The 23,191-nt window shown below is 52.8% G+C and overlaps 1 protein-coding gene and 1 long non-coding RNA gene across 8 annotated transcripts in view; one reads left to right on the forward strand and one right to left on the reverse strand.

Annotated features, from left to right (window-relative positions):
• LOC120602020 (uncharacterized) overlaps positions 1-2,776 on the forward strand; it is a 19,748-nt gene extending 16,972 nt beyond the window's left edge. The window contains exons 3-5 of the long non-coding RNA XR_005652620.1: positions 1,204-1,359; positions 1,486-1,586; positions 2,604-2,776. This is a non-coding gene — a long non-coding RNA (uncharacterized LOC120602020). The remainder of the gene's footprint in view (positions 1-1,203; positions 1,360-1,485; positions 1,587-2,603) is intronic.
• An 84-nt stretch (positions 2,777-2,860) lies between these two features.
• Positions 2,861-21,934, reverse strand: PATZ1 (POZ/BTB and AT hook containing zinc finger 1). 7 transcript variants are annotated; one of them, XM_039862043.1, is made up of 5 exons: positions 19,735-21,931; positions 18,296-18,359; positions 11,799-11,970; positions 5,829-5,966; positions 2,861-4,365 (listed from the first exon to the last, which is right to left on the reverse strand). In XM_039862043.1, exons 1-5 carry the CDS (start codon positions 21,003-21,005, stop codon positions 3,950-3,952), a joined length of 2,061 nt encoding a protein of 686 aa, XP_039717977.1. In that variant the 5' UTR covers positions 21,006-21,931; the 3' UTR covers positions 2,861-3,949. The 7 variants fall into 7 exon arrangements, with proteins under 7 accessions (XP_039717977.1, XP_039717976.1, XP_039717981.1 ...); XM_039862042.1 differs by having other exon boundaries at positions 2,861-4,368; XM_039862047.1 differs by having other exon boundaries at positions 2,861-4,368; positions 5,829-5,901; positions 19,735-21,929.
• Between the last annotated feature and the right edge of the window lie 1,257 nt (positions 21,935-23,191).

A 23,191-nucleotide genomic window follows, 5' to 3' on the forward strand; every position in this document is an offset into this window, starting at 1 on the left:
TTTGTGTGTGTGTTTAAGGACTAGAATTCTGGAGGGCCTGCTGCCAGCTGCTGGGCATGATTATGTAAACTGGAGGGACCACCAGCCTACTTCCTCCAAAGGGCCAGGAGAGGGTTGCAAGAGTTGTGATAACTTTAGGGTAAGTTTTAGGTAACTTTAAGGTACTCGCAGACCATTGTCACTGAGCGTTGAGAGATGGTATAACTGTGAGATTTCTGCCTGCAAGGGGCACTCTCAAGAGAACTGTGAAATTCTGAATTCACTGCCAAAACAGGCAGCTCTTGCTTTATCCCTGGTGCCTCCAAGTACAAGCCTTTCAGGAAAGCCAGAAAACAGAGGGACATAAGCAGCCAGAAAGAACCCGAGCGATCGTAACAGGATTCAGTCACTGGCCTCATTCACCACTTCCTCCAATCCTTCCTTCTGCCAGCCTCCTGCCTACCTTCTTCCCTGTCTTTCCTCCTCTGCCCCTACCCTCTAAAAGAGACATGAATGAAAACAAAATGACCGGAAAACCGGGTAGGTGAACTGGGCAGGCAGTTCTGGTTCTGAGCCCAATGAGTCCTTCGTGTGTGCTCCAGAAATCCTTAGAATGACCTTGGTTGGGGTACTCTTGGCATTGCACTCTGTGTGGATCAATAGATTGATTGGCAGACCAAGAAATTACAACCTCTGGGTGTCAGATCAATTTAACTCACGTGAACCATGAGTCTGGTTGGCTGGGACCTGAGTCTGAGTGACCTCCAAGATCTGAAACCAGGGAATGCCTGGAGAAGCAGGAAGAGAAACTGGTCTTGTGCAGCGGTCAGCAACCTGTGGCCTGGGTGCCAAACCCAGCCCACTGTCTGTTTTTGTACAGCCTGTGAGCTAAGAATTACATTTTTAAATGGTTGGAAAAATCAAAAGAATATTTTCTAACGTAAAAATTACATGAAATTTGAATTTCAGTATCCATCAATGAAGTTTTGTGGGAACGTAGCCCTTCCCATCCATTTATGTACTGTCTATGCCTGGTTGCTCTTGTACAACGGCAGAGCTGAGTAGCTGTGACAGAGACCATATGGTTCACAAAGCTGAGAATGTCTATCCTCTGGCTCTTTACATAAAAAGTCCATTTATCCCTGCTCTTGTTAATTACTGTAGTCTAGTGGAGGAGGTAAACTAAAAGGGAGCTTTTTGAGTGTTTCCTAATGTACTTCACAGTTATCAGCCCACGTAATCCTTACAGCAGCCACGTGAATAAGAACCGTTATCTTCGTGTTCCGGAGATGTACCTGCCAGAGGTCACCCAGCTGGAAAGTGGTGGCCCTGGGGTCTACCCCCAGTACTGTCTCAGGAGACTGCCATGAGAAAACTGAGGTTCGGAGATTTGCCCAGGGTTGGCAGTGACCAGATGGTGGAGCTGGACAGCCAAAGCACAGGCCCTTTACCCTTGACCGTGGCAAGAGAAGTCATTCTGCCTTTGTATGCCCATGTTCTGCACAGCTTTTCTCCCCATGACCTGAAGTCTGTGCCACATGGAGATTTGGAGGTTAGAGGTGCTGGGGGCAGGCAGAGACACCTCCACCTGCTGCTCAGGCCTCCAGGTGAGTAGTGGTTTGGAAGAAACGACAGCCTGCTTGCTTTGTGGTTTCCCTCCTGCCATGTGACAGATACTGTTTCCCAACTATTGTCCCTACCTGTCCATGGACACAACCAGTGGTTTCAGGTGGGGAGTAGGGCTGAGAATGTCTCAAATCCTTTGTTCAAGGCCAGGTTCTTTGTTTTAATGCCCAGTGGGTATGAACAGCTGGCAGATTTTGTAGTGTTCTACAAGATCACATGTCTACAGGACCTCAGCATTGTAGGGTAGCTCCTTTCTCTGATACACCAAACAGCCCAAGCCTCCATCCCACATGCTCCACAGAGCCCAGCAACTTACTCAAGATTTTGTGTCGGGGTTTAGAGGTTTTTTAAAAAATCCAGTTCAGTCTTTGTCTTTAAACCAGAACGATGTATTAATGCAGGTCTAAATCATTTTGTGCTTTGTTTGTTCCTCCTGGTATATGTTTATTTTTTTCTCCTTTATCACTTTTTTCTACTTGTTTGTGGAGGTTAAATGCTGTTTCTGTTAGTTTAGGGGTTTCCCTCTTCTCTTGTCTGGCTGCTGTAAGTCTGCCAGTCCCCTCTTAACTAATTCTTGCTCCCATTAATTCTCCACTGCATTCACTTCTTGCCTCTTGTTTACTGTTCTCTTTTCCCCTTCTTCTCATGCATTCACCACGAAGGCTACAACCTTTTACTTACCCCATAGGTTAACATGGGGTTGGGGTGATTGAAGTTGCTGAATTTCTTAAAGCCTATTGGCCGTGAAGATTTTCAACCTACCCATGTCCCTCCTCAGGTCCTAGCTGGTTCCCTCTAAGTGCAGGTCTTCTCTCCCAGTGTCCTCCCCCGACCTCTCACCTTCCTAGACTACCCTACCCACCCTCTCGCTGTCACTATTCCTGGAAAAAACATTGCCTAGTTTTTCTCCTTGGACTTCTTGTTACATTTGCTTACTTGTTAATTGTCTCTCTCTCATTAAGCTTCACGAGGTGCCGTTCACCCCTGTATCTCTCCAGGGTCTGAGGCTGGGCCTAGCACACGGCAGTGAAGACAACAAGGAGCGAATATCTGTCGAATGAATGGGTGAATGCTGGCAGCTGAGTCCTCAGTGAGAACATCCACCTGTCAGTCTCAGAGGCACTGGTGCAATGAAGAAGAAGATAGGTCTCCTGGGATCCCATCCCCACACCAGGTGCACGGGCACAGACTGCCCATCTTATGGGTCCCAAAGACCCCTGTGGCTGAAAAACCAAACTCAGGGGAGCAGGTAGAGTAACGTACTAACGTTTTTAATACAGTCTGATCAGATCAATTCACATCACGAGGTCAACCTGGGCTTGCTCACATGTGATACAACCGAGGTGCACAATGTCCCCACCTGCCAACTCTCCTGCCTTCCTGGCTCCCAACAGCACTGAAACCCCCTACCTCCCTGACCAGACTGGCATTTTAAAAATTTTGCATAAAACTATTTCTTCCATAGACTTCAAACAATCAACTAGCCAAGTTAATTATGGTACATCTAAACAAAGTTTAATACTAACCCTAACTTGTGACTGCGGTTTACAAAGAGCTCTGTATCACCTGGGATAGCTTTCAGTAGCAATTCACTACAACTGGTCCTAAAAAATAATAACAATAATAATAATAATTAGAGAATTAAAACCCAACAGCAAGTCGAATGGTTAAAATCACGTAAGAACTGGAATTTGGGGTGGGAGTGTCCTCAATAGCTAAGCTCATCCTAGTAGCAAAATGCTAGCCTCCAAGCAGGGCTCAGAAAGGTCTGAGGCCCTCCAGGTCAGGGGTCAAGCTCAGGGGGCTCTCGGAGGACACTCACCCCATGGTCCACGGAATGCTGTAGGCTTCCAGCTTCCTTAAAAACAGTTGGGCATCAGTGTTGTGTAAGTGGGTGGGAACCCTACTGTGGTTTCTTTTGAGGGATATAAGAAGGGGGAATGAAGGATCAGAGAAGTAGGAGAGGATCAAAATCACTGAGGTCCCAGAATGCCACCAGGTGTAGGTTTGGGATGGGGTCACTAAGAATTGAGCACCAGAAATTCCAGCTTCTGCCCATTAAAGAAACTGAGACTGGTGTTGCCTTGGAGGCCTATGTAGTGTTTCCTGCCCTTGTCCCATACCAGGTCTCGTAGGTATTTCTGCAGAGTATCAGATGACAATCTATTTCTAAAGACCATTGGGGGAATGGGTGGTGGAGAGGAATGGGATGATAAGGTTGGGGGGAAGTTAAAAACGAATAAAAATCTCTCAGCTACAGAACCCAAAGACATCACTTTCCTCCGCATTCACAGCATTTCTCAGCAGTCCCCAGATGGCCATTTGTGGGGATACAGCATCTGCCTCACTTCCCCTCAGGCCCCATGGGCTGCTGGTCAACCTCAGGATCTACTAAAGATGATGCAAACGCCGACTGAACAATCTGAAACCCAAATGACTCAAGGAGAGACATGTTCTGCTGGGGAGAGAAAGGTGAGCCAAGGGCAGGGCCTAGGTCTCCCAGGGGGCCCCCGAGAGCCCGGACATGCACCTTCTGGATGTGTTTGTTCAAGTAGGACTTGGAGCGGAAGAAGCTCCCGCATTCAGGGCAGGGGTATTTCTTCTCCCCGTCAGACTCCATTTTGTTTTTGGGGACGGCCATGTCACAGGAGAAGGAGCCATTGGTGCTCTGCTTCTCTGGCGTCTTCAGGTCACTGGCGTCTGAGAGGTCGCCGTAGGAGTCGGAGCTCTCAATCGGATCCTGATGTGAGCATTTCTGGCCTTCTAGGAAAAAATAAAACACAGAAGAGAGATGAGGCCAGGCTTTGGAGGTGACCCTTCCTGGAGGGGTCATGAGGGGCCAGCTCACAGGCCTGTGGTGGGCAGCTGATGGCCAGCCACTGTCCTGGCAGAACCCACAGAGGTTCAGCTGGTCAGTCTGGGAGCTTGGCGTGCCTACGGGGGTGAGACAGCAGGGCCCTGGGGCTGCCAGCCTCCCCTGCCGCGGACTCTTCATGCAGGCGCACATGTATCGCTCACCACCATCTCAGCCTGCTTCAAGGAAAGGGGCACAGAGCGGGGACCTCACTGCTTCTGTCCAGAACAACTAAAAGGCCCCCAACTCCCAGGTGCTCTCTTGGGTGCCTCTGAAGGTCAAACAGCTGTTCTGATGATGCCGAGCAGGTATGTCAATGGCCTCACCTCTGCACCAGACTAGCTGCGCCCTAGCAAGGCAGAACCAGACCCGCAGAGTCCTCAACCTGGCAGACCCCACTGATGGCTGAGATAGAAGCGAACCCTTTTCCCAATGCTGCCAACACAAGCCCTGCCTGACCACCTTCCTTCTGCCAAAACCCTTCCAGGGCCGAATGGCCAAAGCACAGAGATTAAAAGCAACTTTGAATAACTCAGTCAGTTGGCTGTCCCCACACAGGGCTCAGGACAATCTGGAGCTGGAGACAACCCTCACTGTTCTGCCTTGCCCGGCCCACACTGGAGTCCTTCACCAATCAGTAGCTTCCTGCCTGGTTTCAGAGAGCCATGCCAGGAAGGGAGGTCTGTGATGGGAGCGTGGAGCATGCCATCTCTGCCATCCACCAAGCCCCTGGCATCATCCCCAAGGCGACGACAACTTGAAATACCAAAGAACAACCTGAATCAAGTGAAGGTGGGGCTTAGGGTGCTCTATTCAAACCTTCTCCGAGTCAGAGGCAGTCAGGTAGCTCATGTATCGCCATGCATCTCACAAACGCAGCCAGAGGCCCTCTGGAAAGGGCCGCACAGCAACCAGTCACCCCTATCAAGAGGGAAGCCAGCCCTTGGCTCCCCCTGCCCTGCAGGGTCAAAGAAGAAAGCATTCAGCCACAGTTCCACACCACCCTTAAAGGGCCACAGGCAACAGACAAGCCCAAAGTGACTCATCATGCAGGGCTCCTCTTCCTGCCCTGGGCCTGGGACATCCCTACAGGGCTACAGACTGTGGGGGCCTGGCCAGGAGCAAGGGTGGAGGGCTGGGGACGAGGAGGCGGGGGCTGGATCACGGCAGTGCCCTAAAGCCTCACTCACTGCCCTGGAGTGAGATACCTACTGTGACTTTTGTCCTGGAGGCCACTGCCACTCAGATCTCTGAGCCTCCTCCAGGCGGCCAGTAAGACGGCAGCCTTCCCGCCTCCCCACGCCCGGCCCAGCGTCCCCACAACACAGTCTGCGCAGAGAAGCAAAGTGCAGAGCAAGGGGTCGCTTGCCTTTGTTGCCATAGGTCCTGGCGCAGTGGAACGCTGCTCCCCCATTCGGTATGGGCTCCTGGTGCCTGGAGACCTGGGGAAGGGGAACACCGTGGTGGGTTTTAACATGGACCTTTAAGTAGGAGGCAGAGGAGAAACCTAAACAAGACAAAAGGAGATGAGATCCCGCGGCCAGCACAGAGATACCTCTCTGCTTCCCCCAAGCCTCTCTTCTGGCCGCTCTGGCTAGCATTCCCAGGTCAGCTGCACCTAGAAGGGACCCCCTTCTTGGCTCAAAATTGGCTGCAGCCACGGGAGCCACCTGGCTCACAACAGAGGGTGGCACTGTCTTCGAATCAGCTTCTCTTCGGAGTGCACTCTGCAAGGCTGTGGTGGAGGACCCAGGCCGGCTGCCTGGACGGATGGTCTGAGATCCTGCTCTTGCCTGGGCCAGAGGCCAAATGCCTCGAGGCTTGCTTGGTGCCTCAGTAACAAGTGATTTGAGTGGAGGTCTCACAGCCCAAGGTCAGCGGCAGGGACCGGGGCTAGAAATGTAGTCAGAAAAATATATGGGGCTCCAGGGCAGCCACGGGAGGCCAGCTAACACACATAAAGGTAAACTGCACAACAAACCAGATGGAGGCAAGATGAAGTCCCAAAGGAATGCCTCCAGGAGTTCCCATTCTACTAGAACATGTCCTATTTTGCTAACTTTCTCACCTTCAGAATAACTGGAATTGGTAACTGTTTAGACCTTTTGAAGAACAGTGAAAATAGAAGTTATGTTAAAGGGGCGCAGTCACGTCTTATTCGTAGTGGTCTTTCTGGTTCAATTTTGGAGCATCCATCAGGAAGAAACAAGGATAATCTTAAGGAAGAAACGGATAATCTTTGTCTTTATTTTAGGGAAGGGGCAATCCGGCCATCTTGGAGCTGCTCCGGCCCAACCCAGATGCTCTGGTCAGTTTGAGCCGTGCGATATCTCAGGCTGGGAAGAGTAGATCTTGGGCCAACTTCCACACCAGCCACAAGTCTGAAGATATGGAACCAGGTGGGCCGGCCAAAGGATTTTTGACTTGGATTTCGCGGGAAGGAGCTGTGTCATCGAACCCCATCATGGTCAAGTGTCAGAAAGAGGTTTCAGCAGGAACCAAAGTTTTGTTTTAGCATAAGGCCCACTTGGAGCTTCAGTGCCCTGATGACGTCCCTTTAATTCACTCCAGATCTGGATGACACATTCTCAGTTTCTTCCATTCCCTTTTTAAAACTACAATTACAGGACAGCAGTGGGATACACTACTAACAGGTCAGAGGCTGGAGAGTACTGTGTAACGTCTGCACAAGACTTGTTTTAAAGTCTGAATTGGCATGGCCTTTGGAATGCTGCGGAATTATAATAAATGTTCACTTTCAGCAAGTGACAGTGGTGTGCCTGGGCCCAGTGCATTGCATGCATTATTCTGTAGTATTCCCCTAATCACCCTATGAGCTGGGAATTATTATACCTATTTTATAGATGGAAAAATAAGAGGCTTGGTGAGGCTAAGTAACCTGCAGTCACATGTACAGCTACTAAACGGCAGAGCCTAGACTCCAACCCCAGGATCATGGGCCACCAGGTAGTCCTCAACCACTGGGCAGACTCTTTAATGGTTCCTGTGTCTTGGCCCTGGCCCTAGAAACATTCCTTGGACTTTTGCATTAGGTTTCATTATCTCCATTTACACTCATGTATTTCTCTTCTATTAGAATGGAAGCTGCCGGTAGACAGGCTATCTGTGGGAAGCTTACTTAACAAACATTCCCCTGATAGTAGCACTTGGTGGTTCTGGAGGAAATGGGGGACTCAGTGAATTTTCCTTACTTTCCTAAAACAGCTTCTTCGTAGCCCTGCTTGGACCAGATGCTAGTGTCTTTCCCTGCCTGGTAGAGTGAGTTGTACTGTGACTGAGTGATCTGCCTGGGGCCAGTCAACAGGGACAGACTGGCTTAAGAGGGTTCCATATGAACATTCTTAAGAGGGAGGCTGTAATCAGGAATGAGTAGATGAGGCTAATTTGGGAAAGGGTATCTTAGCCCTGCTCGTTGTTGTGGCCCCGACAATCAGCATATCAGGACCTTCTGATGATATGATGATGCCACTTTAGAAAGGAATTTTCTTCTTTGTTTTTTAATCCCTTGTGGGGCCTCTGAAGTGCTATGGTGTATACTCTGGCAGGTCCACTGCATTCAGAGGGGATGAGAAGAGAAGGGAAGGTGCACCAGGAATTATTATATTTTCTCCTTGAGAAAAGAGCTATACCAGGGGAATATAGCAGATGCTCAATGAAAGCTTGCTGCTTTTTCCTGAAAAACAGTCTGAGAAACACATGGCTGGGTCTTCTTGACTTTACCCAGCTGCAGACTGTACTATCTATAGCAAAACCGCATGGCTGGGTGGTAGGAGTAGATCCACAGCTGCTACTTAAAGCCTACAATTTAAACACAGAGCAACTTGGCAGCCAAACGTTGGGATAAAACAAACTGAGTTTCTAAAAAGAACACATCTTTAAAGTCAGAAATATTTAGTCGGAATTCCGAACTCACCTTCCCATTCACCACTGATTAATTAACCAAGAACCAAAGAGGCGGCTTGACCCAGATGCCAGAATGGAGACACCGAGCATACATGTGACTCCACTGGAGCCAGCAAGTCATCCTCCCTCTCACTCCAGAGCGAAGAATTTATCGCCAAAAGGCTAACTGCTCCACCATTGCGTTTTCTTGTCTGTTATGCTGCATTTCACACTCCAGAAGCAAATCCTCCTTTCCCAAGTTCCACATCCATGCAGGGGTCAGAGATTGCTCTCTCCTTGTCCAAACCTTGGTGGGGCCATGCTCAAGTGAGCGGTGCTAGAAGGGGGCACTAAGTCAGTTGTGTCAGCTCAGTCCAGGGGAATGGCGGGCTGTCTATGCCCATGACTGGCACTGGTAACAACCTGTACGGCCACCTCTGACTGGGAAGAAGACTTCCTCTACTTTTTAAGCAATGATGTTTCAGACCAGATATTGTCTCTGTCGAAGGCAGAGTCCCAATAAGCTATCCTTCTTCTTCATACCAGTACGTACGTAGATATACGAAGATCCTGCTACAGAAATTTTAAAAGAAAGGAAGAAAATCATGGTGCACATGTATCTCCCAGGTCCTTCTCTCCTTCTCACTGATCAACTTAACTGATTTCCTTAAATTTTAAATGAGGGAACATTTCTATAGCCATCATACTCCTTCCACTGCAAATTATCTTCCTCTACAGAAAGTATAACCTACATCCTGATATGTCTCCAGGACAAGGACAAAGTCATCTGTCTCAAGTGTGGGGCTACAGCAGCCAGACAGCCTCCCATCTTTCCCATTCTTCATAGGCAAGAGTAGTTTGTGTGGCAAAGACTGAAAAAAGGCAGATCTATATGTGGAAGAGTTGACTGCTTAAGAATTGTTGGGATTAACAGATTTCAGAGGGTACTTGGAAATTCACCTGATCCAACCTCAACCATCTGGACCAGCTGGCTGACATCAGCCTTTGCTCAAACCCTTGTAGAGATAAGAATATTCATTTATTGGTGCAGCTCCATTCACAGCCTTGGTGGCAGACAGGGCAAAGGATGACCCAGAGCTCTCTGCATTCAGATTCCAGTGTCTCAATGTCTTTGGTATCCTTTTCCTCTTCCTGGAAAAACTGCCTTCCTCTTTTCTTTCTTTCTTTCTTTCTTTTTTTTTTTCAGGAGGAGTCTCTTCCTATTTCTGCCCAAGAAATGAGTCCGGAGGTAGAATCCTGCTCCTTCTTTTCTGATAAAAACTGAAATCGTTTTCTTTTCCTTCTGAGTATCCAACGTAGGTTAGACCAGAGCCCTCTTTTATCTTCTTGGAAGAATGGGGCTTCCCACTCTGATTCTGGAACTCAGAGCTGTTTAGCCTCTGATCCAGACCTAGTGTTGGCTTTTCTGAGAAAAGGTGGCCTCTGCTTTTATCCTTCTTGTGCCCCCATCCCAGTCACGTAGCATGTGGCAGCTGCCCAAGTCCTCTTTACCAGCCTACGAAAAACAAATCCTGACGTACAATAGTTGTTGGCTTTGCCACATCAGCTGTCTCGTAACTGGGTCGATTTTCCCTGCTGTTCCCTGCTGCTCTCAGCTCTTCTTTCCTCCTGAGCTGGGCCCCCAGGGGCTGTGCCCCTAAGTCTTCCACCAGTTCTTGCTCCACTCCACAATGTGGGCTAGGCTTTCTGAGTTTCCTTATTAGCATCCTTCTTTATTCTCATTGGTTCCCACTTCTGGTCTCTGACCCCAGTTCTCAGGCTAAAACTTCAGCCTTGAAAACTTGACGAAACTCCTGAGGATGGCATGTTGCAGCAGGTTTAGAGTCATTTGGGGATGCTGTCAGGAAGCCAGGTTAGGATGACGCAGGACAAACTTTCTAGAGCTGGGGCAGCCACGGTCAAAACAGCCACAGCCTGATAACTCCCTGTATGCACAGCCCCACTGGGCTCACTACCTGGGGGAAGCTCCTGCCAGAAAGGGCTCTACTGACATGTCAGAAAATAGGACAGACACTTAAGCAGCTTTTATTACCACCTCCCCACTTTCACAGCAAGATTCCTGATGGTATAAACAGCGACATCCAGCGGCCTTCAAGGCAAACTCCAGGTGTGCAGTCCCAGGGAGAGACCCAGCTTCAGGGCACCAAGAATACTCAGCTACTCAGCCATCTCCCTCCACCAGCGGCCTCAGGGCACATGGAGATAGCATAGGCACCCAAAGATTCCAACCAAGGACTGCAGGGATGCTGTGCCTCGTCCAAACCAGAGTGTCAGTGAGCCATGTCCTTCCTAATACTGTTACAAAGTGTAAGGACGGGGCCTCCTCAATGTGCAGCACCTTGCGGGGTTCAGTTAACTTTCACCTACCCTGTCTGTCGGGATCCTCACAACAACCCTGTGAGGTGGGCAAGGGGGGTGTTCTTAACCCTATTTAAGAGAGGAAGAAACTGAAGTTTAGAGAGGGGAAGGGAGAGCTCAAGGTCGCATAGTAAGGTGCGGTGGGAGGGGCTGGGTTAAAACCCTAGGTTCCCTGACTCCTGGTTCAGTACTCAATTCACTAAGCCACACTCAAGACTTTCAGAAACATTGGGACAAGAGCATCCCAGGAAATAGAACTTTCCAGCAATATCCACACCTGGCCAAAGCAAGCGCACCGTGCATAAGCATCCTCACACCCACCACAGAGAGCTACCCCGACCTCCTTCGGCACAGACACGGCGCAAGCCTCCTCCACTGACACTGTGCTTGCAAAACACAAACCTCAGCCTTTCCAACAGCCAACAGGCCCTGGCAGAAGCTCAGGGACAGGACAGGCCTACTTTATCCAACACAACACCAGGGCCAGAGTCAGAGCCCACCTAGGCCAACCTCAACCGCAAGCACGCTACCCTCTCAGAATACTTTCCACTTTCCTGGTTTGGGGCTCTTTTCTGATCATTTGTGCTAGAAAGTTTCCACCCCTATCCATCTCCAGATTCAACCTCTTTCCTTGCTGCTGAATTTCACACACCAGTGAATCAGCAAGCAAAATCTCTCAAGCAGGACCCCTTCTTTTCCACCTCTTGGGGCCCAATAACTTTCCCAGTATCAATATCGATAGTTCAGTGGCATCTACAAATGCATCCATGCTGCCACCTGAGCAGCAGATGTGTTATGAGCCCAAGCCTGGGAACAACACTCTCTCCTCTGTTCCCACTTGCTGATCTCCTAGGCACTCCCATTCCAAGTATCCCAAGTTTCTTGGAAAGGAAGGGGTGGCAAGCAGCTAGCTGAGTGATAAAGGGGTTTATCATTCAGGGAAGGGAGGGCCAGCCGTGCAAAGAATGGACTCTGAGGCAGGGTGGTCGAGACACCCCCTGGCTTCCCACAAGCTCAGGCCCATCCTCTGGAAGTGAGGAAACAGCAGGGAGATTACCTCGGTTACAGATACTGCAGAAGTTGCTGGGCCCCTCGCTGTGCTTCTTCAGGTGGTCTGCCATGTACGCTGCTCTCAAGTACTTCCCACACACCTGGCAGGGCACCTTGTCTTCATGACAGGCCAGGTGGGAGCGCAGACGGTCTCGGGTGGCGAAAGAAGCATTGCAGGTCTGAGGGCAGAAAGGAAAACAGGATGAGGTGAAAGGTGGTATTCCACACCTTACTCCCCATCAAGCACACAACGAAGCGAAACCATTTCTGGCCGACACGTTTGATTCCCTGTACAAACAGAGCTTTAGAATGTGACCCAGGCTTTCTCCCCAGAATGTCAAGTAACTGCTTTTATTTCCCACAACGGCTCCTCATGGAACACCTGCGCTGGAATTATTGATTGCAAATGGCTGTAACGTGCCCAGAACATGGCACACTAAGTACTATGCTCCCTACGAAATGAGGATTGGGCGTTTGTTCATTTGTAAACTTTAAGAATTGACTTCAGTTGCGTCAACTAGGAATTTACAGAAGAGTTACTAGCATATAAACAGACCAGTCTTCCTGTTCTCCATCCTGGGTTTCCCCTAGTTGCTTTATACAAAGAATTCAATGTATTCACTTTATTCAAAAGTGACGTTAGTCTTGGCCACAGGAAAATGGAAAGGCAGGACAAAGCACAGAGATGATTCTTCATGATAGTCTTGTGAGTTTGTATTGCAAAAGCAGCCCATAAAATGATAGTGTCAATTCGGCTAACATGATATGCTTGCTTCGGCAGCACATATACTAAAATTCTGCTAACATGAGAATTAGCAGAGAGAACGAGGGTCAGAGGCTTTGGGAGCATTTGTGAAATGTTAAGTTGGGGAAGTGCTGATAATAACGAGGTAATACTACCCTGAATTGATTGAGGACTCATTCTGTGTCAGGCAGTCCATCCTTATAGCAGTCCTCCGAGGCAGGCCGTGTTATCACCCTCCAAGAGAGTGTGGCCATAGAAAGCTGTGCTGTGAGCAGCAACTCACAGCCAGGTCTCAGGGGCAGATGATTCAGGCCCTTAAGGTCAGCACCACCACCCTGCAAGGGCAGCCCTATGCCCTGGGCATCTGCTGTACCTGATGGACCCGACTCAGTCTCGATCCCAGATCTTCCCTCAACATCCCTTCCTCAGCTGGGGCTTGCACAGGCACCTCAGCCTTGGAGGTCATGAAATGTCAGGAAAGCCCTCAGGAAGAGTTCAATCCGGTGACTTGCAAGCTATTTTGGTTCTCTGAAGGTTTTTCATGGGTTTTAGTCAAGTTTGATTCATTTCTCTAAGTGTGTGTTTACCGACTATTTTAGAACTGCAAGAGAAAGCAACATTCACTTTGTGTGTGTTACAGATCAGAGGTTAACCCACTGGAGACCCACTAGAATGGAGCTGCTCCTGCTGTGTCTGTTTAAGAGAAGGTCCTGAGGTCCTGAGACCTTGAAATAAGTGTCTGAACGTCACCATGTACATTTGTCTGTCTCCTTACTGTACAATCAAAAACAAGAAACAAACACATGTGACACTGTGGAGGCAGAAGACGCCACTGTCGCTACCCAATCCCAAATATCTGTGTCCATCAGGACAGACCTCACTGTTCTCAGTTATTATCTTTTAAGTAAATGTTACAAATTTGAATAGAACAATTTATACACTAATGAAACACTGCTTTTATCTGTTTTATATATTGAGTTTATTCGTTTGACAAATGAGGAAGCTAAGTTTAGAAAGTGATTTGCCCAAAGCACATGACTCAGCTACTAACGAAAGCAGCTGTCTAAATACATTGCCACTGTTTAGCCTCCGATCCAGACCTAGTGTTGGCCAGTACCCTCCCAATCCTCCTGTCTACCCTGGGGTTCCTACAGTCCTTGATTTACAGCTGGGCAGATGGAGGCCCTGAGAGGATATGGGACAGCTGGCCTGTGAGCCAGCCTGAGTCTGTGCTCTTACCACCTCTAGACTTGGTAGAGATCGTTTCTGGTTGAGTGAAAGGTGCTTGATACTTTTGAACACAGTGTACTTGGTAGCCAGGATTTCCCTGACAGGGAGAGGTAATCAGACTGTGCAGGGAAACTCACGTACTTAGGTGACTCAGAAAGCATCATGGGTGCTTGGTCTCATGGCCGCAGGTGGACCCCACCTAGTCTGGGACCTCATGACCCAATTATAGGATACAGTGTGGGGAAAACGCTGAATCTTCCACCTATAGCCCATTGACCTAACCAGAGCAAGGGATGCCATAAGTACCCTCGGGAGGGGGATGCACCTGCTGCTCTATCCACCGTCAAGAGCCGGTTTTTCCAGCCCGTGAGCTGAGGACCACCCCTCCAATGATGAAGGGCAGTGTGGTCTACACCTCAGAACTCACAGGAACCAAACACAGACCAGGTGTGAGAAAATGTGGCTGAAAGCACACATTCAAGACTCCACCTTCTGCAGTCCCTGGGAGAGGGCACTACTTGAGGGATATGAAAGAGATGCTTTGTTTCTCTTGCCAACCTTCTTTTGGGATCTGTCCTTTAAAGAATTGCCTGTCATACTTTGCTACCTAAAAATAATGGACAGCCATATCTCAATTATCCACAAATGGATTATCCATTTGGGGGATTAGCTAAGCAAAATTAAAATTCCAGACCAGGTTGACTTCCCCCACCCCATCCTCCACTGATTATCTCTCAAGGAATGAAAGTTAACTTTGGCCTGAGCAAACATAATTAAGAATGTAAATCTGCTGCTGGTAAAAAAAAAAAAAAAAAAAACAACCCACAAACACAACAAAACTTTCACTGTGTTACAAAAGCCAAGCTGAAGTGACTGTTGGCTTCTCTGTGCCAGAACTGACTCTTTGTAGCTGAGTCCCCACGGTTTTCTGGGGGAATTGTGAAAATGCATGAGTCTGAGTTTAGACCTGCCAGAAGTTCAGACAACACAGGACCAAAAAAGCCTGGCCGCATGACCCTGGAGAGAAGGGACATAGAAGAGTGGCTGAAGAAGAGACAGATCTCAAAGTAGGGGACATCTAGAACCTCCATGCTGGGGCCACTCAACAGAAAGGCACTTCCTGTCTGGGAGACAGGGAGAAGACAGAGGGACCCTCGAGGGGACAAGAGTAAGCCAACAGTAGCATGATCGGATTGCCAATGGTGCTCGGAATGGATGCCCTGCCCATGGTCCTGCTATCGTTAGGCAGGTGCCAACCCAGCCGCCCTGAGCTCAGGTCATCTCTGGCCATCAGCACGCAACACTGAGCCCCGGTCATGCTCCCTTCCCTCCCCTTCCAGTTTCTCCCCATCCCGGAGTTCCTAAAGCTTTTGTTCCCAAGGGCTAAGCCACGCAGGAATGGGGCCCAGATGGTACCAGGGACACTAGTGCACACCCGACCTTTGGTGGCTTTTGAAATCTGGCAGCCTCAGCAGGTGTCCTAAGCAGGCTTTTCCACAGCCTTGGAAAAATCTAAAGGCAATGCATAGAGGTCCAATGCCATGGGCCTTGCTGGCCTCCTTCTTCTTCTTGAGGGTGTCAGCTCTATTCATTCCTTCTCTAATGAGCTATCCTCTAGCCCAAGCCACCCCAACTAGCTCCTGAGAAGTAGGGCCTGTGGAAGCAATAGGAGAGGTCTCAGCTGCTCTAGCCTCTCAGCTTCAGGCTGAGTTCCACATGGGAGAAATGTCCCAGCCCACTGCACTCATAGATCCAGCAGTACCCAGGCCATCCAGGCCAGTTAAGGACACTCAGGACAAGCCCCGAGGAGACTTGTGTATCACTGCTAAGCCTGAGGCTTCATGCCTCGACATTTGGATGGCCATTTCACTCAAGCTGCGGCACCAATCTTGGTAACTGGCCTCTATTGTACTTTGTGGCATCAAGGGCCAAGAGGTACAGCCCATGCCCAGCTTTGCCAGAGGCCCAAGTAAATAAATCCTAGGGGGCCATCTCTTCACCTCGGAGGTTTTTACACACCATGCAAATCAATGCCCCCGTTGGTTAACCAAGCCCAGGCACACCTGACTGGCCAGCCCGGCATATGAGAGCCAGCATGTCTTTACCTGCTGGGTCATCATTAGAGGAGTTCTGGCTATAGGGCTGGAGGCAGGGCCAACAGACCTGTGAGAGTGCGTGTTGGAGGGGCAGAGCAGGAGTAGGCTCATATACTGAGGGACAATGATGTCAGTGTTATGACACAGACCAAGGACAAAACACACAAAGCCTGAAATGTTAGAATGAAAACTTTTATCATCACTCCTGTTATCCCCGCGGAGCCTGCGGGGGCTAAAGGGCACACCACCGGGATCCAAGGGGGGGTCTACATCTGCTTTATCAGCCCCCAAAGCCATAACTGGGGTGACCCAATATAAAGCTACTGGTTAGCCTAGTTCCTGAGCAGACCTGCTAATAAACCTCAAAAACACAAAAGTCTAATTCACTAGTCAGAAATGAAAACAGGACCTGTCTGAATGGGAAGGGAAGAGGGCAGCGTGGGCTGACCCAGTTGGAGCTGTACCAGAGTCTCCTGTGGAAGGGCATTCACTCCCATGGTGGAGGGAGGGCTGGCCAGGCCCCATTCTAGAAACCCCATGCCTTAGGGGAAGTGATGCCAGGGGAAGGGAAGCATAGAAGCCAGTGGCTTAGTTCTCAGGAAAGCACCAACCTCCAAAATCACCCAGGCTAGGATAGACACCCAGGGGTACCATCTGGTAAAGGGAGGGTAAAAAAGGCAAGAGAGCCCAGAAAGAAACCTGGAGGCTGCGAGGGAACCCTAAATGGAGCTTCTTGCTATCACCATCTTGGGTCCTTGAGCTGGGAAAGACTCCTAGTCACCCAGGGAGAAGCTGGACGTCGTGGGTGGAAACCACTCTGCTGGCCTCTCCCAAAAGCAAGGGTCTCAGAACAACCGCCACTCCCATTCCCTCCACAGAAAACCCTCTTAGGGAGGCCAGACTAGCCTACAGGCCACTGGGGAAAGGCCCGGCTGCCCTCTGGGGCGGTCCAGCCCTGCCTGAGATATCCTGGTGGGGCTGGGCAGAAGAGAGCGTTGCTGGAGTGTGCTGGGCCCAGGTTTTCAAGGGCTGGGAATGATTTTTTTAGAGAAAGGGAAAAGGCGGTGTCAGGAACCGAATGGGACGACCTCCACAAAGCAGGCTGGGCAAAGTCCCATGATGGCAGGTCGCTAGGAAGAGATTCCAGGGGCGGTAGGCCGCTGCTGCTCCCAACCCACACCTGGAAAAAGGGCAGAGAGTGCAGGTTACCCCCCCAGGCCACCGGGCATGCCCCCACTGCCCTCTGGGCTCCTCCTACTCTGCTGGGCTGCTCAGCACACTACCTGGGAGAGTCAGAATGTGCTCTGTGATGAGAGAATCAAAGACAGAGAGAGAGAAGGCAGCAAGGCACAGATGGATCTCAGCAGGCCCACCCCTGGGTCATCATCCTCTGGGGAGGCCACCTAGCCTGGTATATGTGAACACCATCCACACCTAGCCCCTGGGGGCTCCTTGCCCTACCTATAACGTGTCCATCTCTCCCTACAGGTCTCCCTGAACCCTCCCTCCTTGCCACCACCAAGATAAAGAGAAGCAATTACCCTACCAGAGATTGTAGTAAGCATCCCACAACACCGGCTCCCCCTCATATGGCAGGAGCTTGGCACAGGAGAGGGGAGGTGACCAAGGAGAAGAGAAAGGCGTTGTTTTCCATCCACACAGGCATGCTTAGTGGCCGGGAGAGGAAACTCAGTTTTCTGGGTGCTGCAGGGCCCCCAGATGCTGTTCAAGCAGAGAAACCAAGGGGGCGAATCTTGCCTAGCCGTCCCTACCTACTGCTACACAAAGAACTCGCAGGAGAGGAAATCACCTTGTTCTCCAGGCATCAGCCCTGGCTATTTGCACACATGGCTCAGGAGGGTTAAACAGGTGCCAGTGTTCAGGGATGAGACCACCCGCTCCCTTCTCCCCCTCCACCCCCTGCTGCCTTGTCTCCTAACCTTAGGGAACCCAGAAGGAACTCCAACTTGGGTCAGGCTGCCTGGCAGGCAAGGGGAAGAACTGCTGGCTGGAACACTAGGAACCTTTTACAAACCCTTCCCTCCCCACAATGTCCCCTGCAAACTGCTGAGAACCAGAAGCCAGGCCCAGTGGGGTGCCACTGCCCCCAAGGACAACACTTGTGCAACGTGGCCCACCATCCAAGGAACTGGCTAACACCAGGAGAGGAAAGCCAAGCAACAGAGCGAAGATGGAGACAGGGTGGGAACCAGGACCCAGCAACCAGGAAGGTGGGACATCACGGTTGGGGGGAACAGGGCCAGGGGGAAGAACAAAGGAGAAGAGCAGACGGAGGGTGGAGGGACAGAGGGGGAGGTGTGCAAAGCGGTGGTCAGTCAGCCGGCCCAGCACACACATCAGCTGGCTCATGGCCGGGCTGCGAGAACAGCAGCATTCTCTTTCAGCCCATCTCTGCCCTGGCCCAACCCCTACCTGACACTTGTGAGGTCGCTCAGAAGTGTGCACCTGCTTGATATGTCCGTTCAAGTGATCGGGCCTAGAAAAGAGAGAACCAAGACAGACTTTAATATAAAACCTCAAAAAATGAGCCACACACTTGGCCAGATCCCCCAACCTCACCTGCACACACACCGCTAGAGAGGATTCCCTCTCCCTCACCCCAGCATGACAAAGACACAGTCACCACCCAGCTGTGGTCCCACAGGCCCAGGCCTCTCTGCCCTGGTTTTCTCTAGAAGGGAAGGGAAGTGGGCGTTTGTCTCTGACCTTGCCTACCCACCTCCCCCCGTTAGAAACTCAGTGATTTCTAGGACCTAAGGAGGTAGCTTTAGAAGGAGACAGGGCGGCCTTGCTGAGGCCTTTCCAGGAAGGGGTATGTGTGATTCATTGTCCAGACTAAAGCCCCTCAGAAACTCAGTATTCCCCTCCCCCTCTTGCCTCTCCCGCCGCGGCGGCCAGTGAATGCCACCCGGATGGAATTCAGTCCCCTGAGGCCAAGGGATGGAGCCTTAAGTCCCCAGCTGGGCTGGTAAGCCAGATGCCCGCCAGAGCAGGTGGGCAGGGGCTGCCTGACCGGTAAGACGGGTTCCTGGCTGGGGCCCCTCTGAGGGAGTTCTCCAACCCTAGGTTCCACACACAAGGTCCTCAGTATCCAGGCAAGTTAAAACCAGCCTTTTATTCTGGACATTCTCTTAAGAAACAAAAAAACCCTCTGCTCCCAGACAAGTTCTCAGTTCCCTATCAGGCTCACTAAAAAGTGAATCTAAAAAGATACCCTGTCTCCCTTCCTCTCTGTCCTGAGAACATAAAGGAAACCTGGTGGGTTCAGTTAGGCTCTGCAGCCACCAGGTCAGGGCTGAGCAAATATTTTGGTGTCAGGAAGTCTCTGGGTGCTGAGGACTGTGCCCCAAGATCCTAGGGGGCTGTGAGGGGCAAAGCTGGAGTCCACTGATCCATGATTGCCAGTGCTCTGTGCTGGGGGATTTGGTGCCACAGAAGTGTAAGGAGTCCCAGATGCACTTGTTTCTGTTTCAGTCCCTCCCTCGGCAGCCATTCAAGCAGGGAGAGTCGCTGGAAGAGTCCAGCCTCCCGCCCCCAGAGGGGGCCCCACGCTTGGTGCCGGAAACACAAAGGGAGCCCAGGGAGAAGAATGGTGAGGCCCAGTGGCTGTGGCCTGAGGAATCCAGCTCCTTCCTACCAAGCCCCAAGGAAGAGAGACACTAGGGCACGCCTAGTGCCAGAGAACTTTCCTGAGAAGAGAAAGCAGCTTCGTGGCCATACCATCTCAAAACCTGAGATGGCCCTTTAAGATCAAGTGACCTCCACAAGTCCCACACCCCCAGATCTTTGCAAGGAACTGTCCCATGAGCCAGGAACAGGACAGGTCATGGCAGAGGGGCACCATTCCTCACCTGGAGAAGCCTTTGCCACAGCTCTGGCAGATGTAAGGTTTGCCCACGGACCCATCATGGGACCGCACATGGTAGGACATGCGATCTTTTCTCTTGAACCTCAGCCCACACACAGGGCAGGAATAGGGCTTCTCCCCCGAGTGGGAAAGCTTGTGCCGATTGAGATGGTACACATCACGGAAGATCTTGCCGCAGATCTCACATGCCACCTGCTTCCTGGTCCGGCTTCTCTTTCGGGGGCCATCAGGGTCCTCAGAGATGGGTAGCCCATTCTCACCCAGCCTGGGAGGAGGAAGGTCAATGTATCCCAGCTGGAGGCTGGTGACACCATGCTGGGCCTCGTGTTGCCGGAGCCGATTGGCATCAGTGAACACCTTCCCACACAGGCCACATGGAAGGATGCCTGCCTCTCTTAGGCCCCCTGGGGACCCGAACATTGAGTCCAGCAGGTTAGCCTTCCTTGGGCGGCCACGGCCTCGCTTGCCAGTCAGGGGAGGAGCACTGGATGCCACATTGGGGAATGGGGAAGTCAGCAGTTGGGGTGACAGGGGTCCAGCCACCATGGGCAAGCGGTCCACCCCAGGTAACACAGGCAGGGAAGCTTGGCTGGCAATGGCTGCACCAGCCGCCCGAGCTGCCTCCTCCTCGGGCTGCATGCTGCCTGCAATGCCATTGCTGTTGGCTGCCAAGGCTGCCCCGTTGGTCATGTCCAAAGGGAAACCCAAGTCCGAGGTCCCAGGGGGACGAAAAAGCATGATGTCAGCCCGGGCAGGGGGGACCAAAATCTGCACATTGGATTGTTTGATGACTTCCTGGCAGATCTCGATGACCGACCTCATCAGCAGGAACTTGGCCGCCGTCATGAGCTCGGGGAAACTCTCTAGGCGAACCACGATGCGAGAAGTGTAGGCGAAGTCCAGGATGTCGCCGAAAACCTTAGAGCTGATGGTATGCATCTCCAGCTCCCGGCTGCCCCCAGCCCCGCCGCCCGGGGCCGCCGTTGCGCCCCCCACGTCAGCAGGACCACCGTCCGCAGCTCCGCCGTCGCCCAACTGGGCGCTGAACACCGACTCAAAGTACTCGCTGCAGGCGGCCAGCACGGCGCGGTGCGCTGGGAAGCTCTCGTCGCCCACCCGCAAGAGCACGTCGCAGAAGCGCCCGCCGTTTTTGCGCTGCTGGTTCAGGTTGTGCAGCATCTCCGTGCTGTGCCTGCTCACCTGATAGGTGTAGCAGCCCGACGGACCGCAGGAAGCGTCGTTCACCCGCTCCATGGCCGCCGCCCCCTCCCCACAAACCGGGCCGCGGAACTTGCCCGCCCCCTCTTCCCTTAGGCAGCGACAGAGGGGCGCAGCGGATGTGTCTACACTCCCCACACGTGCCGGCCCCGGGCTCTTTAGTCTCGCAGGTGCGCCCAGCGCACACGCCCCCTGCCCGGATCGGACTGTCTAGACTGCGGGGCGCACTACCCCCCGCATAGCGGCCCCTACCGCTGCTGAATCGTGCGCTCCTCTCTCCTCTCCGCCCGCCCGCCTCCCCTAGTCCGTCTACCTCTAGGGGGTATCAGAGCAAAGAGGTGCGCCCCTCCCGCAAACGCGCCTGCCACCTCCCCTCCCGCCCGACAGGCGGCGCCGGCGCGCAGCCAACTGAGGCGCGCGCGCGCGCGAGGAGGAGGAGGGGGTCTGCCGCGCAGGCGCGCGCGCGCCGCGGCTTTTCCCGGGCCCGCTGGGGGCGCGCGCTGCGTCCCCTGCAAAGCGCGAGCCGGGGCGGGGGCGCCGGAGCGGAGGAAACAAAAGGCGAAGGCGGCGGCGGCGGTGGGGCGCGCACTGGGGCGGCAGCGCGGGTCGGGTCCCGGAGCCTGACGGACGGTGGAGGCGACGAAGGCTGGAGCGGGCGGGCGGCAGCGGCGGCAGGATGGGCCCTTCCCCGGGCCGGACGAAGGCGGCGACGGAGCGGCGGCGCTGCGGCCCCGGGCTCCGTGTGTTCGGAGCGGAGGAAAGATGGCAGCGGCTGCACTTCCTCTTGCACTTTCACCCCTGGGGGGAGGAGAAGGAGGGGGCGATACCAACAACACCCCCCCTCTCGCTTGCAGAAAAAAAAAGAAACGGCGAGCTTGGTGTGGGGGGCTCCCGGTGCCCCCGGCCCTGCACGTGCGCACCCGTATCCTTGGCCCCGGCCGCCCCGCGCTGCAAACTTTCCACTTTCTTTGTGCCGAGCGCCCCCCCCTCACCCAGCCGAGGATGCACGTCCCCTTCCCCTTTATTTATAACCTCCCCGTGCTCACAGCCCCCGCTTCTGCCCTCTCTCATTCCCCAGCTCTGCCAATGCTAGCGCAGCTGGAGCTCCTCTGTCTGGCCCCGCCTCCCCACCCCGCCCGTGATGCTGCCGGGGTTGCAGTCTCCCCCCCCCGGACCAATGCAAACGAAGCGCCAAGCCAGCAAACCAGCTCGCAGTGCCCCTCCCTCCCCGCCGAGAGTGGCGGCGAGCGGACGGGGCTGGAGGGGGGTGGGCAAGAGGTGTAGATCTGGGCCCCCAGCCCCAGCCTGCGATGTGCACCAGTAAGTGTTGCGGGCGTCAGCTACCCTTCTGAGCCCCCCTTTAATGCACGAAAACCCCAGAAGTCGTCTGCCGACCGCCTTCCCTCTCCCAACCCCAGAGAGAGCCCGGGGTCCTGGCTGGGGCCAGGCCGAACCTCCGGAGCTGCTTCTGCAACCCGCGCACCGACTGAACTGAAGGGGCTGTGCGCCTGAGAGAGCTGTGGGAATGAGGCCATCGTTCAGACTCTCTCCAAACCACCACACGCCTAGCTTTGTGCCCCGGGGAGCGGAAAGTCAACAGCTCTGGGAGGCGATTACATAGGGGCAAGGGCGCTGGACAGGAGCAGGGATCCGCGCGCTCCCCAGCAGCTCCCAGGGAAGTGAGGGTCTGGGGAGCCCCCTTTGGCTTCTTGAGGCCCGCAGCATCCCCAGTGCCTGCGGCCCAGCGAGTAGCCGAGCGCTCCAGCCATGGGCCCCGCGGGCAGGCCTGGACGCTTTGTCCCTGGCTGGCCCGGGGATGCTGCCGCGCGCTGTTTGGACGCCGAGGTTTGCCTGCCGGGGATGCGATGGCGACCGCTGCCCGGCAGCCCAACTTGGAGCCCCAGGCTGCATGCACCGCGTGTGCGGGCGGGAAGTTCCCACAGTTGCAAAGAGGGAGCGAAGTATGTGTTCCAAACTTTCCACGGTTCCAAACTGAGCGCTTCCATTAAGAGAAGCCGTATGCGGGAGGAAAAGCATTCTGGGTATTAGCATGCAAATGAACGGCCCGGCTTCCAACTCCACTCGGGATTCCCACCGCCACGCGCCTTCCTGCGCCACGCTACGCGCGGCTAGGAGGCTTCCACGCGTGGAGCCGCGGGAGGACCCGAGTTCTAATTCCAGAATTACGCTCCCCGCTTGTGTGTTCTGGTGCCAGCTGGCCT

Source organism: Pteropus medius, unplaced genomic scaffold (genome assembly GCF_902729225.1).
Source record: "Pteropus medius unplaced genomic scaffold, Ma_sr-lr_union100, whole genome shotgun sequence".
Taxonomy (NCBI): domain Eukaryota; kingdom Metazoa; phylum Chordata; class Mammalia; order Chiroptera; family Pteropodidae; genus Pteropus; species Pteropus medius.

What these genes read in the sequence shown, in the direction of transcription:
- PATZ1 (XM_039862042.1), bottom strand. Translation starts at nt 21,005, where the DNA reads ATGGAGCGGGTGAACGACGCTTCCTGCGGTCCGTCGGGCTGCTACACC. An exon ending in AGCGACCTCACAAGTGTCAG is followed by an intron (nt 11,971 to 18,295) that starts GTAGGGGTTGGG and finishes TTCTGCCCTCAG; the next exon opens with ACCTGCAATGCTTCTTTCGC. An exon ending in CTGCAGTATCTGTAACCGAG is followed by an intron (nt 5,967 to 11,798) that starts GTAATCTCCCTG and finishes TGTCTTGTTTAG; the next exon opens with GTTTCTCCTCTGCCTCCTAC.